Here is a 17,083-nt window from a genome sequence, read left to right as displayed (position 1 = left end):
TGATTGATTCCAACCTCCTCCATTTTCTACCCTGAAGCAATCAGGCGATTTGCATGCTGGAAAGACGAGAGAAGCCTTCCCCGGGCATGTTTGGAGAACTGCTTCAGAATGCCAGTACCATGGGAGATTTGCGGAACTGTCCGGTTAGTAAATCGATGGAGAGGGCGCGGCTCTGAGGGAGTATGAGAGAGGCAGAAGATTGGGGTGGAGGTAAGCGGGACAGAGTACTAAGGACGTAGTAGGAATGAGTCAGGGGTAGTAGGCTTGATAGTGCTGGGTGTGTGGGGCCCTGAAGAATTTGCACGAGGATCGGGAAGTGAGAATGGGAGAGGCAGGAGTTGGGCGGTCATTCACCCTGTAATTATCTAGAGTATAAGCTCATTGTGGGCAGGGAGTGTGTCTGTTTATTGTTATATTGTAATCTCCCAAGCTCTTAGTTCAGTGCCCTCAACACGCTAAGCGCTCAATAAATACAATTAACTGACTGACTAAATCTGCGAGGTTTTTTTTCTGCCCAGACTTGCCAGCCTTTATTTTCAGACTTTGGAGTTAATTAACATGTCGGTGGACTCACGTGGAAACAGGATAGTAAAAAGTAGGAAAGAACAGCTCGTCTGCCGCCTGACAAGATGGTCCTTCTTTTCCTTCTTGATTCTTTATTCTCCCTCTCAATCTTCCCACTTTCTATTCCACCCTCATGGTCTTTTCCGTTAGTAACAGAGGCATCTCCTTCAGCATCTTAATTCCCAGTAGGCAGAAGAGATCCACTGATGCAGTTGGGACAGTGGTCCTCCCTTTCACTTTAAACCCCTCTTCCACTTAGAACCAAACGCTTCAAAGGGGAAAAGGGAAAGAGGAAGCGAACAGAGTGGAATGATGAACATATTTACTATACTATTTATTTTATTTTGTTAATATGTTTTGTTGTCTGTCTCCCCCTTCTAGACTGTGAGCCCACTGTTGGGTAGGGACTGTCTCTATATGTTGCCAACTTGTAATTCCCAAGCACTTAGTACAGTGCTCTGCACACAGTAAGCGCTTAATAAATACGATTGAATGAATGAATGAATGATGGCACATGTTTTTCAGAGCAACTGCGGAGAAAAGATCCGAATTCGCCGGGTCCTGATGAACGCTCCACAGATCATCACCATTGGACTGGTGTGGGACTCGGGCCACTCAGATCTGGCGGAAGATGTCATTCACAGTCTGGGCACCTGTCTCAAACTTGGAGATGTGAGTCTAATAAATTAGTCATTTGTATTAATGTCTGTCTTCCCCTGCCCCGAAGACTGTAAAGACATCGTGAGCAAGGAATGTGTCTACCAACTCTGTTGTATCAGACTCTCTCAAGCACTTAGGACAGTGCTCGGCACACAGCAAACTTTCAGTAAATACCATTGAATGATTATTTATCCATTAAATGAACATAGATCATTTAAGAGCCATGCACTGTACTAGGTGTTGCAAATTTAGGGTTGAGGTGAGAGTTCAAAAAACAAAAGAGACACAGTCTCTCTTCAGAGCGTTAGAGTTTCAGCAGTAATTTATTTGATTGCCGACTGTTGCGGACTAGATGCCTGTGGATCGTGCAGAGTAAATAAAAGACAAGATCCCTGACCATTGAGAATCACCTTGGAGACAATAGATGAATGCTATAATTAAGAGTGAGAGAAGTGGGGGCAGTAATACATAAACAAAAACATAAATATATGTAATATTAATAATGATGGTATTTGTTGAACACTTACTGTGTGCCAAGCGCTGTACTAAAAGCTGAGGTAGATACAAGGTAAGCAGGTCCCACTTGGGGCTCACAATCTAAGCAAGAGAGAGAACAGGTACTGAATTCCCGTTTTGCAGATGAAGGAGGGACTGAGGCACAGAGAAGGTAAGTGATTCGCCCAAAGGCACGCAGCAGGCAAGTGGTAGAGCTTTGCCATTTCTCTTGGCTCTAACAATGTGGTGGCTGTATTAAGTGTTGAAATGTAAAGCTGTTTTTGAGTTTTGGCAGATTGCCTTGTCCTTCTTAGAGTTTTCCTTAGTTGTAGGAGATCTGCAAATTTTTTATGGTATTTAAGTGCCCACTGTGTGCCGGGCCCTGTACTAAGCTCTGGGGTATATACGAGTTAATCAGGTTGGACACAGTCTTTGTCCTACACGGGGTGCACAGTCATGAGCCCCATTTTCCAGATGAGGAAACTGAGGCCAAGAGAAGTGAAGTGATTTGCCCAAGGACACACAGCAGACAGGTAGCAGAGCTGGGATCAGAACCCAGGTCCTTCTGACCTCCAGGCCTGTGGTCTAGGGGATTCGAGATTCAATCACTGTTCTCCCTCCCTCTTAGACTGTGGGACAGAGACCATCTACCCATTGCTTAGTACAGTGTTTGGCACAAAGTAGGTGCTTAACAAATGCCATCACGACTATATATTAAGAAGGGGGCAGTAGCAGGTGATGAAGGTTCGATAGGACTGTGTTTGAAAGACTTGGGAGCCTGTGGAGGAAGATCATCAGAACTTCCTCTTCAAGTGTGTTTGTCTTTCTAATTATCTATGCCCTTAATTTTTGATTCTTGCATTTTTAAAATGCTCTCGTTTTCTGGGATTCATTTCTCTTGTCTTTCGGTCCTCTCCCATCTAGGTTTTGAGTCCCTTGTAGGACTGGGACTGCGTCTGAACTGCTTATCTTGAATTTTCCTCAGCACTTTGCACATTGTATGGGGCACAGTAAGCATTCAATAAATACCATAACTCTAACCAGCAGTCAGAAGGTGATAAATATTTGACTAAAGTGATAGACATGGGTAATGACTTTTGTGGAGAATTCTAAGCCAACTGTAGAGTTGGCCACGGAGGTTTCAGATAACCCTAACTCAGTTACCACAACAAGACTGTTTCTGGAGAAAGAATATTCTGGAAAATAGGTGTATCTTTGAGACAACTGGCATGTAACTTGGAGGGGCGGGACAGAAGGAATATATTGATGTGAAAGGTGGCAGACAATGACATCAGTTTGTCCCTGCAGTAGACATCTAGTTTGTGCCAGGGTGCCCAAAACAGAAAGAAAACTGGGTTAGAGAGGGGCATACTGTGGTTATGTCCTTCCCATCTTCTTTACTGCCCCATATGCAGTTTCCACTTACACACAAACCAGGTGAAAATCACTAGCTCTGTACCTTTTCAAGCCAGTCGGATAATTTTGTTTTAGCTACGGGAGAGGATTCAGAGAATTAACAATTTAATTTAGGACTATTCATGAAATAAAATGAGATTCTCTGATGGAATGCTATATCTAAGTGAATTATTTTTCCTCCTCCTTTTTCCACAGTTGTTTTTTAGAGTGACAGATGACCGGGCTAAACAGTCTGAACTCTATTTAGTGGGAATGATCTGTTACTACGGCAAACATTACTCCACTTTCTTCTTCCAAACAAAGATCCGCAAGTGGATGTATTTTGATGATGCCCATGTCAAAGAGGTAAGAAACTGTAAAAGTAAAAAGAAGTATTCAAAATGATACCTAGAACTAAGATTCATTCATTCATTCAATTGTATTTATTGAGTGCTTACTGTGTGCAGAGCACTGTACTTAAGCGCTTGGGAAGTACAAGTTGGCAACATCTAGAGACGGTCCCTACCCAACAGTGGGCTCACAGTCTAGAAGGGGGAGACAGAGAACAAAACAAAACATATTAATAAAATAAATAGAATAAATATGTACAAATAAAATAAATAAATAAATAGAGTAATAATAATTCACCTGTCAGCAGATGGGCCTCCTGCTTAGCTTGTGAGCCCTACCTGGGACATGGTCAGTGTCCAACCTAGTTATCGTGTATCTACCCTGTGTGTAGTGCAGTGCTTGGCACATCATAAGTGCCAAACAAATAGCATAATTATCATTATTTTTATTGTGCTTAGAACAGTGCTGCACACAGTAAGTGCTCAATAAATACGATTGAATGAGTGAATGACCAGATCTATGTGAGGAGTGCCTTTGTTGGTGCTATATTTTGATGTCTCATAACAAACCCATCTCCAGGTCAGACAGTTGGTCCAGGCCAAGAGATCAGCAGAGGAGAAGAAATTTCAGATGCTAGAACTTTCCATTGTAATACCCAGAATTTCACAGCAAAATCCTCAGTGGGGAATAAGGTGACCAATACTTGCCTCATCCAGCCCCTTTGTCCAAAATTGAGCAGCCTCTAAGGTTTCTTTATATTCAGGGACTTTTAAATGGCACCTGGGAAATCGGAATCCAAGACATGTCAACTTCTGACCTCAGGGAAGGCTAGCATGGTTTGGGTGGCCTCAATAAATGAACCTTTTTTTCCCAGCATTAGCTGAAGCTGTTGGATCTTTCTACCTAAATAACATGGAATCAATCAATCAGTCAGTGGTGTTCACTGAGCACTTACTATGTGCCGAATACTGTACTATGCACTTGGGAGAGTCCAATACAACACGAATTAGCAGAACTGTTCCCTGTCCCTAACCAGTTTACAGACTAGAGGGGGAGGTGGACATTAATGTAAATAATTTATAATATATAATTTAAAGCGGTGTACATAAATGCCGTGGGGTTGAGGGTGGGGTGAATATCAATTACCCAGAGGTCACAGATAGAGGTGCATAGACGGGAGAGCAAGCTGGGGAAAAGAGACCCAAGATAGTAGGGTCATTTGGATCCTGAGGTTCATTATCTTTCACCCATCCTTCACCAAATTTTCAAAGTGTTAGTTCCCCTGCATGAGATTGCCATGGAAGCATGAAATAGAAATATTATTTTTTTCCCTTTCCTATTCTACTCCAACAGTAAGTGTAATGCCAGTTAGAGGCCAGATGAAAGCAGGTAAAATTTGTTGAAAACAAAAATGTAACTAGAGTATGGATTTTTGCGGGGGGTTCGGGTTTAGATTGGACCAAAGTGGAAGGATGTGGTCACCAAGTGCATCAAGGGACATTATCAGCCTTTGCTGCTGCTCTATGCAGACCCCAGGGGAACCCCTGTTTCCACTCAGGACCTTCCTCAACAAGTGGATCTTCAACAGTTGAGCAAGACATGTTATGACAGCGAGGATTCAGGTGAGCTGGCCGACTCTTTTCCTTTCCCCTACAGTGTGGAGAGGCCAGGAGAACTCGGTAGGTAAGGCTCCTGTTCAGTGGTAACGTGACCCAACTTGGGCCAGAAAGATCTTTAGAAAATGAGAAATGGAAACCACTAGAGATGCTGTCATCAAGTGCGATTCTGGACCCAAAGCGTTGTGCCAGTGTCCTTGGGGAATGTTCTTATCTGCATGGGAGTTCAAATGGCCCTTGTCGATCTCTAAAAGCATTGGGCAGCCTGTCCTTTCACTCCATTCAGAGGAAATACAAAGCCAAATGGGGTTTATCTAAGGAAGCAGACCTATTTTAAAAAAACAACCTTTTAGAATAACAGTAGGTAAAAGATAATCTTCAATAAAGAGTTGATGTGCAGTGGGTAATTAGATTTGGCAGGGTGCAGCAGAGTCAGATTGTAAGTAATGTCAATAGATAAAGGGTGCTTCCCATCGGTAGTAGAGACCATGTTAATTTGTGTTAGGTAATAAAGAATAGGGAAGCTTTACATATAGATATGTATGTAAATGCTGAGTGTCGAGGGAGGGGTGAATAAAGTGAATACAATCACTTCTCCTATCCTGTCTTGATTATTGTATCAGCCTCTTGCTGACCTCCCAGCCTCCTGTCTCTCTCCACTCCAGTCCATGCTTCACTCTGCTGCCTGGATCATTTTGTACAAAAACGTTCAGAACATGTTTCCCCACTCCTCAAGAAACTCCAGTGGTTGCCCATCCACCTCCACATCAAACAAAAACTCTTCACCATACTCAATCACCTTGCTCCCTCCTAATTCACCTCACTACTCTCCTATTACTACAAGCCAGCCTGCACATTTCGCTCCTCTAGCTGTTCCTCGATCTGGTCTATCTCGCCGCCGACCCCTCATCCCCATCGTTCCTCTGGCCTCGAACTCCCTCCCTCCTCAAATCTGACAGACAATTTCTCTTCCCCCCTTCAAAGCCCTATTAAAGGCACCTCTCTTCCAAGTGGCCTTCCCTTACTAAGCCCCCCTTTCCTCTTCTCCCACTCCCTTCTGCGTCACCCTGGCTTGCTCCCTTTATTCATCTCCCCTCCCAGCTCCACAGCATTTATGTACGTATCTGTAATTTATTTATTTTTATTAATATCTGTCTCCTTAAAGTAGTGAAGGGATGTAAGGAAGCTAAATGGGACATGATGACTTGGAAATTTGGATGAGGTCAAAAGATCAGAGGCCTCTATCAGGGAGTAACACAGATTTACGGGGAAGAGGCTTGTGAGAGATAAGGCAGTTGAGGTTGTGGTCAGCTAGAGGGATTTCAGAATAGATGAGGGTAGAGATTGTATAGTGACAAGAGAGGATGAGATTGACTGTGTGTCCAAGTTGGTGAGTGGGCGAGTGGAGTGGAGCAGGAGGTCAGAGGAGTCGAGGAGTAATAGAAAGCAGGCAGCAGAAGGGTCAGCAGGAACATCCATGTGGATACTGAAGTCCCCAAAGATCAGTGGAGGGATGGAGAAAGAGAAAGAAGGAATGTGAAAAAAGGATCCAAATGGTTCAAAATGTTGGAGGCGGGGCCTGTGGGCCTTAGCTGACCGTGGGACCTCTCCTTCCTTTCTTCCCCTTCTGTTTCCTGATTTGCCTGATCACCTTCTTCCAGGGAGGGAACCCTCCATCTCGAGTGACACCCGTACGGACTCCTCAACTGAAAGCTATCCATACAGACACACTCATCATGAGTCTGTGGTCAGCCACTTCTCCTCTGACTCCCAGGGGACAGTCATCTATAATGTGGAGAATGATTCTGCCTCCCAGAGTAGCCGGGACACAGGTAAGACTCCTTTCGAAGAGATGTACGCTGAATATGCTTCCCCCAAATTCTCAGAAGAGGAACACAACCATATAACTTTCTGACAACCTTGGCTTCACTGGCACAATCCTCTCTTGCTTCTCCTATCTCTCAGGCTGCTCATTCCTATTTGTAAATTATTATTTTATCTCTCTCTCGTTCTCACTCTCTCTCTCTCCCTCATATTGTAAGCTCCTTGTGGGCAGGGAGAATATCTTCTACTTCGAATGCAGTCTCCCAAAAAATTAGAGCAGGGCCCTGCGGAAAGTACTTCGCACATAGTAAGCACTTAACAAATGCCATCATAAAAAAAGAAAAGTAAGCACCCAATCCATACTACTGATTGGTTAATTGTAACACTATGGAATATCACAGGTAGAGAATTTAGGCTGTGGTTGGCATGTGCTACATCATTCTCCTATAACACAGGGTTATATTCTTGAAAAACCCCATGTTAAGAAAAATGTGTAGTATTGTATGCTCAGGTGTTGCACTAAAACCATTTCTTCTGACACTGCAGTGCACTGTATCCAAACAAGTTTGCATTTTAAGGGGAACACTTCCTAACACTCTAGCAACTTTCTAGCATAGATGTGTAGTGAAATCAAATCATATTGTAGAACTAAGTGTCCTGTTTTATTGTTTCATTCGTAATATAAGCTATGTCACAGGAAAGAGAAGAGGAGAGCAAAATGCAGAAACAATAGAGTAGACAAACTTAGTGGAAAGAGCACGGTCTTGGGAATCAGAGGATGTGGGTTCTAATGATGATGGCGTTTATTAAGCGCTTAACTATGTGCAAAGCACTGTTCTAAGCGCTGTGGAGTTTACAAGGTGATCAGGTTTTCCCATGGGGGGCTCACAGTCTTCATCCCCATTTTACAGATGAGGGAACTGAGGCACAGAGAAGTGAAGTGACTTGCCCAAAGTCACACAGCTGACAGTTGGCGGAGCTGGGATTTGAACCCATGACCTGTGACTCCAAAGCCTGTGCTCTTTCCACTGAGCCACACTGCTTCTCTAATCCCTTCTCTTCTAATCCCACCTCCGCCACATGCGACCTCGGGCAAGGCGCGTAACGTCTTTGTTCCCAAGCACTTAGTACAGTGCTTTGCACACAGTAAGCGCTCAATAAATACGATTGATTGATTGATTGTCCCTCAGTTTGCCTCATCTGTCAAATGGGGATTAAGACTGTGAGCCCCACGTGGGACAACCTGATTGCCTTGCCTCTACCCCAGCGTTAGAACACTGCTTGGCACATAGTAAGCGCTTAACAAATGCCATCATTATTGTCATTATTCCCTGCCCGATTTTAAGGAGAGGTGCTTGTCCGCCTATTGGGAAGCCTCACAGAGCACAGGTCTCCATCAGGTGTGGGTTCCCAGAGATTGTCAGTCTAGAGATCTTCTGTGGGTCTTTTGGCAAGTTGTTTGTTGTTTCAATTAGATCGCCAAGAACCATCCGTGTACTAGGCGTGCTAGTAAGCTGCTGAGAATTGGAGCACGTTTGATTTGATCTCCGGATGTAGACTGACTCATCTGAGAGCACCAGGTGCCTGACCTACTTACTTTCCTCTTCTTTCAGGCCACTTGACTGACAGCGAGTGTAATCAGAGGCACATTTCCAAAAAAAGCTCCCTGATGGACCGCAAGAGGAGTACAAGCCGGCCCAGGAGGAAAGGCGATGAGGCACAGTCGTCTGGATATCACAGTGAAGGCAAGGGCTTTCCGTTTTCCTTCTTTTTATCTCTTGCTTATTGATGGATTATTACTGATTGATTCATTGCCACTTTCTCTGCTCACTGACTCTGGACCTTCTCGAGCTTGGCTTGCCTTGCACGGTAGAGGGTTTGAAGGATTGGCAGAGGGAAAATTTCTGCACTGCAGGGGTAACCTTAGGTCGTCTGTGTATGTGTGTGTGTTTTTTCTGGGATCACTAGGAGAAACCCTGAAGGAAAAACAAGCCCCTAGGAATGCCCCCAAACCACCCAACAGCAGCAGCAGCAGGCTGAAGGAACTGAAAGAGACCGTCAGCAATATGATCCATCATAGACCAGCCTTGCCCTCCCCGAACCAGCAGGGCCCGCTTCTTGGAGGGAGAAGAGGGGATCAGACGGAGAAACTCCCTCCCAGAAACCTGACCTTGCCCGTTCAGGACTGGGAATTGGAGAATAACAGAAGCGAGTCCCGATCCGGCTCATCGGGCAAACACCGCCCAACTTGGAGACCTAAAAGGGAATCTTTGAACATCGATAGCATCTTCAGTAAGGATAAGAGGAAGCACTGCGGCTATACGCAGCTCAGTCCCTTCTCTGAAGACTCGGGTGAGAGGGGATTTATGTATTTATACTTTTTATTTATTATTTATTCTTTTTGGGGGTGTTAATGTCTGGGTCCCCCCGCTAGACTGCAAGTTCGTTGTGGGCGGGGAATGTATCTGTTTATTGTTACATTGTGCACCCCAAGTGCTTAGTACAGTGTTCTGCAGGCAGTAAGTGCTCAATAAATATGATTAAAAAAAAGAGAGAAGAGGCGGCGTGGGGATCATCGGTACAAGGTTACCAAATCAGATGGGCAACCTGATGATTCTATTGTTTCCCCTACTCATCATCATCATCAATCGTATTTATTGAGCGCTTACTATGTGCAGAGCACTGTACTAAGCGCTTGGGAAGTACAAATTGGCAACACATAGAGACAGTCCCTATCCAACAGTGGGCTCACAGTCTAAAAGGGGGAGACAGAAAACAAAACCAAACATACCAACAAAATAAAATAAATAGGGTAGATATGTACAAGTAAAATAAATAAATAAATAAATAGAGTAATAAATACTCCCTCTCCATTCTGTGTCACCCTTGCACTTGGATTTGTACCCCGTAAGCGCTTGATGATATTCACTCCACACTCCGCGCTACAGCACTTAAGTACATATCCCCTAATTTATTTTAATGTTTGTCTCCCCATCTACACTGTAAGATCTTTGTGGGCAGGGAATAGATCTACCAATTATATTGCATTGTGGTCTCCCGAGCACTTAGTGCAGGGCAGTGCACACAGTTAGTGCTCAGTTAAATACCATTAATTGATTGATTGATTTGTCAAGAGCTTCCTATGTGTCAAGAAGCATTCCAAGGGCCGGGATTGATACAAGTCAGTCGGGTCGGACACAGTCCCTGTCCCAAATGGGGCTCACAGTCTACGTAGAAGTAGTAGTAATGGTAGTAATGGTGTTTATTAAATGCTTATGGGGACAGGGACTGTGTCCGACCTGATTGACTTGTTTCTACCCCAGAGCTTAGGATGGTTCTTGAACAAGGGCAAGAACGATCTTCCGTAGTGTAGTGGTTATCACATTCGCCTCACACGTGAAAGGTCCCTGTTTCGAAACCGGGCCGAAATACTAGATTTTCTTCCAGACTGTGAGCCCGTTGTTGGGTAGGGACCGTCTCTATATGTTGCCAACTTGTACTTCCCAAGCGCTTAGTCCGGTGCTCTGCACACAGTAAGCGCTCAATAAATACTATTGAATGAATGAATGAAAGTAGGGGAAATACCTCCTGGAGGAGATGTGGTTTTAATAAGATTTCGAAGATGGGGAGAATAGTGGTCTGTCGTATATGTAAGGGGAGGGAGGATTTGGGCAAGGAGTTGGCAGCAAGACAGAACCAAGATGCAGTGGGTAGGGTGGTGTTAGAGAAATGAAGCGTGCGGGCTGGGTTGTAGTAAGAAATCAGCCAAGTAAAATAGGCATACATATGTAACTGAGCTGTGCCAAAGGCTATTCTCTTCTGAAATGAGATGGAACTAAGTCAACTCCGATATCCTCATTCCTTATTTTTGTAGCCACTGAGCCTGCCCAGAATAAACTGAATGAACCGGTTACCCGAGAAACCAGAAACAACCAACCAAATATGCAGTACAAGAACTGGAGTCTGGGTCGGACAGCTCCAAACGCGATGGACCAGCATCCTCGACTGATTCAAAGGATGGAATCAGGTTATGAGAGCAGTGAGAGGAACAGCAGCAGCCCAGTCAGCCTGGATGTAGCCTTGTCAGAAAGCTCCAGCACTTACAGGTACAGTTCCATCTTCCAAGTACTGACTATCAGGTGATATCTCTGAGGTGGCTTTCGTGTGAGTCTGTGACCCAGAACCGGGACCTCTTTAATAATAATAAAAACCAGTAACAACAATGGTAATGATGTTTGTGAAGCACTTACTACGGGCCGAGCACTGTTCTAAGCACTGGGATAGACTCAGCATATGCAGGTCAAACTCAGTCCTGGTCCCACATGGTGGGACTTACAGTGGAAAAAGGGGAAGGAAAGCAAATATTGAACCCATATTTTACAGATGAGGAAGCTGAGGCACAGAGAAGTAAAGCGACTTGCCCAAGGTTACACATCAGTCCAGTGGTAGAGTTGGGAGCTATAACCACCATCCGAACCCCCCACCCGGCCCGCCCCGAGTCTGAGAGCCCTTGGGATTCATCATTAATTAATTAATTAAGAGCTGGGAACCATAACCATTTTAGTCTGTGAGCCCACTGTTGGGTAGGGACTGTCTCTATATGTTGCCAATTTGTACTTCCCAAGCGCTTAGTACAGTGCTCTGCACACAGTAAGCGCTCAATAAATACGATTGATGATGATGATAACCCACCCCCGAGTCTGCGAGCCCTTGGAATTAGCTGTTAATTAATTAATTAATTATGGGATTTGTTAAGCGCTTACTATGAGCCACACACTGTACTAAGCGCTGGGGTGGATACAAGTGAATCGGGTTGCACATAGCCCCATGGGGCTCACAGTCTCAATCCTCATTTTCCAGATGAGGGAACTGAGGCCCAGAGAAGTGAAACGACTTGCCCAAGGTCACACAGTAGACAAGTGGCAGAGTCGTGATTAGAACCCGTGACCTTCTGATTCCCAGGCCCGGGCTCTATCCACTGCGCCACGCTGCTTCGCTTGGGTTGCTGGAGCTAGTTCACCCATTAATCTCAGATCTTTGGCCAGAAAAATCCAAAGCAGAAGCAGCACGGCCTAGTAGAAAGAGCACAGGCCTGGGACTCAGAGGACTTGGATTCTAATCCTGGTGCTGCCAGTTGCTTTGCTGTGTAACCTGTGCCTGGTTCTTCAACTGTAAAATGGGGATTCAGTACCAGTTCTTTCTCCTATTTAGACTGTGAGCCCATGTGGGATAGAGACCCTGTCATCATCATCATCAGTCGTATTTATTGAGCGCTTGCTGTGTGCAGAGCACTGCACTAAGCGCTGTCAACTTGATTAATCTGTTCCTATTCCAGCACAGTGCTTGGCATATACTAAGGGCTTAACAAATAGAATAGCAGTCATCATCATTCATTCAGTCGTATTTATTGAGCGCTTACTGTGTGCGCAACACTGTACTAAGCGCTTGGGAAGTCCAAGTTGGCACCATATAGAGCCGGTCCCTACCCAACAGCGGGCTCACAGTCTAGAAGGGGGAGACAGACAACAAAGCAAAACGTATTCACAAAATAAAATAAATTGAATAAATATGTACAAGTAGAATAAATCATCATCATATTAAAAGACATCCAACTTCTTGAGAGTTTCTTATTTAGCAGTACCCTCTGCTGGCTGGCCAAGAAAATGATTAAATATAAGAAAACTCACACTTTTATGGGGTAAGCAGAATTTGCAGTTGAGAAGCAAAGTGGCCTAGTGGAAAGAGCACGAGCTGTATTTACCCCAGTGCTTAGTACAGTGCCTGGCATATAATAAGTGCCTAACAAACACCATTTAAAAGGGGCAGTAAAGGAAGCAGCATGGCCCAGAGGATAGAGCACGGGTTTGGAAGTCAGAAGGACCCGGGTTTTAATCTGTGTGACCTTGGGCAAAGTCACTTCACTTCTCTGAGCCTCAGTTCCCTCATCTGTAAAATGGGGATCAAGACTGAGCCCCAGCTGGGATAAGGACTGTGTCCAAACCCGATTCACTTGTATCCACTCCAGTGCGTAGTGGACAGTGCCCGGCCCAAAGGAAGCGCTGAACAAATACTATAGTTAATTGTTATTATTCAGTAGAAAAAAATCCAACCCCAGACACCATCTTGCTGGAATGTCAGTTGCAACTCAGAAAGATTCCCAAGAAATTTCATTTTACTCGGTGTTAATGATGGTGATGATGACAGTGATATAGTCTCTCATCAGCCTTGATCCCAAGAAAAATTGAGTAATAATAATAATAATAATAATGGCATTTGTTAAGATTGTGGTTGTTGTTGTTTCTAGACTGTGAGCCCACTGTTGGATAGGGACCGTCTCTATGTGTTGCCAACTTGTACTTCCCAAGCGCTTAGTACAGTGCTCTGCACACAGTAAGCGCTCAATAAATACGATTGATTGATTGATTAAGTGCTTACCATGTGCAAAGCACTGTTCTACGTGCTGGAGTACCTGCACTGGGTCTTTATTATAGTGGTAGTGGCTTGCTCAGCCCCACTGTCACTGTCATCCCTCCCAGGCATGTCCCTGCTGGAACATGAAGTGCAACAAGTACATTAGTACAGCTCTCTGCACACAGTAAGTGCTCAATAAATACGATTGAATGAATGAATAAATGGACAGGGCACAGCACATCGTAGTCTTGGTCCGAGTTTGCCAGCTACTACTAGAACCAGGACTAGAATCCAGAACTCCTGATTTCCAAACTAATTACCATTAATGTTGTGATTATTAGCTTGAGGGTGGGCTCACTGAGGCCTTGACTTGGTTAAAAGGGCACTGGCAATTGTGTGGGTTTTAATTTTTCCTTTCCTTCCCTGACTCCCGTCTTCCCTTACCTCCAGCTGTCCTTTCATTACCATTGTCACTTCATTACTTCTGATTTCCAGCGACATGAATGATGATTCTCCTCTAGACTGTAAGCTCATTGTGGGCGGGGAATGTGTCTGTTTACTGTTGTATTGTACCCTCTCAAGTGCTCAGTACAATGGTCTGCACACAGTAAGCGCTCACTAAATAGTACTGAATGAATTTCAGTAATTTCACAGAACAATTTGTTCCGTGGCTGAATGTACCTCAGTGAACTGCAAATGCAGCAGTAAAGAACAGCAGCTGTTGGCTGCTGAGGGCATATGGGTATGACTTTGGGCAAGTCACTTCACTTCTCTGGGCCTCAGTTCCCTCAACTGCAAAATGGGGATGAAGACTGTGAGACCCCCGTGGGACAACCTGATCACCTTGTATCTATCCCAGTGCTTAGAGCAGTGCTTTGCACATAGTAAGCGCTTAACAAATGCCATCATCATCATCATATTCTTTACAGTCGTGGACCCTGCCTCACCTTCCCAAAACATGGGAAAAAGCTAATGAGACCACATGGAACTACTTAGGTAACATCTGTGGTCTACTGTTTCTCAGTGAATGAGGCAAGCATCACAATAAGAAATATCATTATCGGGTCACAACAATGATCCTTCCTATCCAGTATTCTGTCTCCTTTAACAGCAACAGGATCAGTCAATCAATGGTATTTATTGAGCACTTACTAGGTACAGAGCAGTGCACTAAGCACTTGGGACAGTACAATACAACAGAGTTAGCAGGGATGTTCCTTGCCCACAGTGAGCCTACAATCTAGAGAAAGTTGGAGAAGGAGCCCACTTTTAGACTGTGAGCCCACTGTTGGGTAGGGACTGTCTCTATATGTTGCCAATTTGTACTTCCCAAGCACTTAGTACAGTGCTCTGCATATAGTAAGCGCTCAATAAATACGATTGATGATGATGATGAAGGAGATTACTCTCCTTGCCATCCATCCTAATGGTGTGGGATGTATCACCTAGCATCCCTAATTGTTTCATCTAATAACTCATTCAATCAGTGAGTCATATTAGAGTGCTTAGTACTACTACTAATAATCAATAATTTTGTTATTTGTTAAGTGCTTACTATGTGCAAAGCACTGTTCTAAGCACTGGGGAGGATACAAAGTGATCAGGTTGTCCCATTTCAATCAGTCAATCATTTTAGAGTGCTTACTACTAATAATAATAATTAATAATTTTGTTATTTGTTAAGCGCTTATTATGTGCAAAGCACTGTTCTAACCACTGGGGAGGATACAAAGTGATCAGGTTGTCCCATGTGGGGCTCACAATCTTAATCCCCATTTTACAGATGAGGTAACTGAGTGCAGAGCATTGTACTAAGGGTTTGGGAGAGTACGATAAAACCATATAACAGAGTTGGTAGAAACAGTCCCTGCCCACAGTGAGCTTACAGTCTAGAGGGGGAGAAAGACATCAATATAAATAAATAATGGATATGTACATGTGTTCAAAAGTGCTGTACGTAACCCATTATGAACTTCTTGTTATTTTGCTCTTCCCAAAGGATCTAAGTTTCTACCAGAGATTCATTTTATGCAATGGGATTATTAAAATGCAAAAAATAGGAAGGACATAACCCTTGACCTTTGCTACTCTCTTCACCTCAATACTCCCTTAGTGTCTATGTTGCATAAAATAAAGCCTAAATAATTACTCCTCCTCCTACTGCTGCTGCTGCAACTACTGCTACTATTACCTCCACCGCTACCTATCCTTTTTCCCAAGTGGTTGTACAAGAGAGGTAATTAAGTGTCTGGGTTAGAAGGTATGAATTCAGTGTGTGGGAGGGTGAGGGTGGGTTCACCGAAACGTTATGAATCATTTAGCTTTCAGTACTAATTAGGAGTGGTTGCCGCGCCGACTCCTTATGTCGTCAGAGTGGTACTATAATTGAGGAATCCTTAGTAAGGCAATTTCTTTCAATAGAGCTCTACCTCCCTCTAGATTGTAAACTCGTCTTTAGACAGTAAGCTCATTATGGGCAAGTAATATGTCTGCTCTATTGTTCTATCGTACCCTCCCAAACGCTTAGTAATAATAATAATAATAATGATGGCATGTATTAAGCGCTTACTATGTGCAAAGCACTGTTCTAATTGCTGGGGAGGTTACAAGGTGATCAGGTTGTCCCACGGGGGGCTCACAGTCTTAATCCCCATTTTACAGATGAGGTAATTGAGGCCCAGAGAAGTGAAGTGACTTGCCCAAAGTCACACAGCTGACAACTGGTGGAGCCGGGATTTGAACCCCTGACCTTTCATTCATTCATTCAACTGTATTTGAGTGCTTACTGTGTGCAGAGCACTGTACTAAGCACTTGGGAAGTACAAGTTGGCAACATATAGAGACGGTCCCTACCCAACAGCGGACCACAGTCTAGAAGGGGGAGACAGAGAACAAAACAAAACATATTAACAAAATAAAATAAATAGAATAAATATGTACAAATAAAATAAATAAGTAGAGTAATAAATACGTACAAACATATATACATCTATACAGGTGCTGTGGGGAGGGGAAGGAGGTAAGGTGAGGGGGAGGAAGGGGAGAGGAAGGAGGTGGCTCAGTCTGGGAAGGCCTCCTGGAGGAGGTGAGCTCTCAGTAGGGCTTTGAAGGGAGATACATCACTTCTCTGGGCCTCAGTTTCCTCATCTGTAATATGGGGATTCAATACCTGTTCTCCCTCCTGCTTAGCCTGCAAAGTGTGTCCGATCTGAGAAACGGCGTGGCTTGGCAGAAAGAGCCCGGGCTTGGGATTCAGAGGTCGTGGGTTCTAACCCCGCCTCCGCCACTGGTCAGCTGTGTGACTTTGGGCAGGCCACGTAACTTCTCGGTGCCTCAGTTCCCTCATCTGTAAAAGGGGGGTTAAGACCTCTGACTCCAGAGCCCGTGCTCTTTCCGCTGAGCAACACTGCTTCTAAAATAATGATGATGGCATTTATTAAGCGCTTACTATGTGCAAAGCACTGTTCTAAGCATGGGGAGGTTACAAGACGATCAGGTTGTCCCACGTGGGGCTCACAGTCCTCATCCCCACGCTGCTTCTCTGAGCCATGCTGCTAGCGTGGCTCAGTGGAAAGAGCCTTGGCTTTGGAGTCAGAGGTCATGGGTTCGAATCCCGGCTCCGCCACTTGTCAGCTCTGTGACTTTGGGCAAGTCGCTTCACTTCTCTGGGCCTCAGTTCCCTCATCTGGAAAATGGGGATTACGCCTGTGAGCCCCACGTGGGACAACTTGATTACCTTGTATCTACCCCAGCGCTTAGAACAGTGC

At 44.5% G+C, this 17,083-nt stretch overlaps 1 protein-coding gene across 2 annotated transcripts in view; it reads left to right on the top strand.

The window, feature by feature from the left end:
* Positions 1–17,083, top strand: part of USP54 (ubiquitin specific peptidase 54) — a 143,414-nt gene that overhangs the window by 94,829 nt on the left and 31,502 nt on the right. For both annotated transcript variants that reach the window (XM_038743597.1, XM_038743596.1), the window contains 8 exons: positions 38–143; positions 1,090–1,236; positions 3,331–3,480; positions 4,919–5,087; positions 6,743–6,913; positions 8,519–8,650; positions 8,874–9,257; positions 10,780–11,011. In XM_038743597.1, coding sequence (XP_038599525.1) covers positions 38–143; positions 1,090–1,236; positions 3,331–3,480; positions 4,919–5,087; positions 6,743–6,913; positions 8,519–8,650; positions 8,874–9,257; positions 10,780–11,011 — 1,491 coding nt within the window. The remainder of the gene's footprint in view (positions 1–37; positions 144–1,089; positions 1,237–3,330; positions 3,481–4,918; positions 5,088–6,742; positions 6,914–8,518; positions 8,651–8,873; positions 9,258–10,779; positions 11,012–17,083) is intronic.

The sequence above is a fragment of the Tachyglossus aculeatus genome, chromosome 3, assembly GCF_015852505.1.
Source record: "Tachyglossus aculeatus isolate mTacAcu1 chromosome 3, mTacAcu1.pri, whole genome shotgun sequence".
NCBI lineage: Eukaryota > Metazoa > Chordata > Mammalia > Monotremata > Tachyglossidae > Tachyglossus > Tachyglossus aculeatus.
This window is presented reverse-complemented; position numbering and strand designations above follow the sequence as displayed.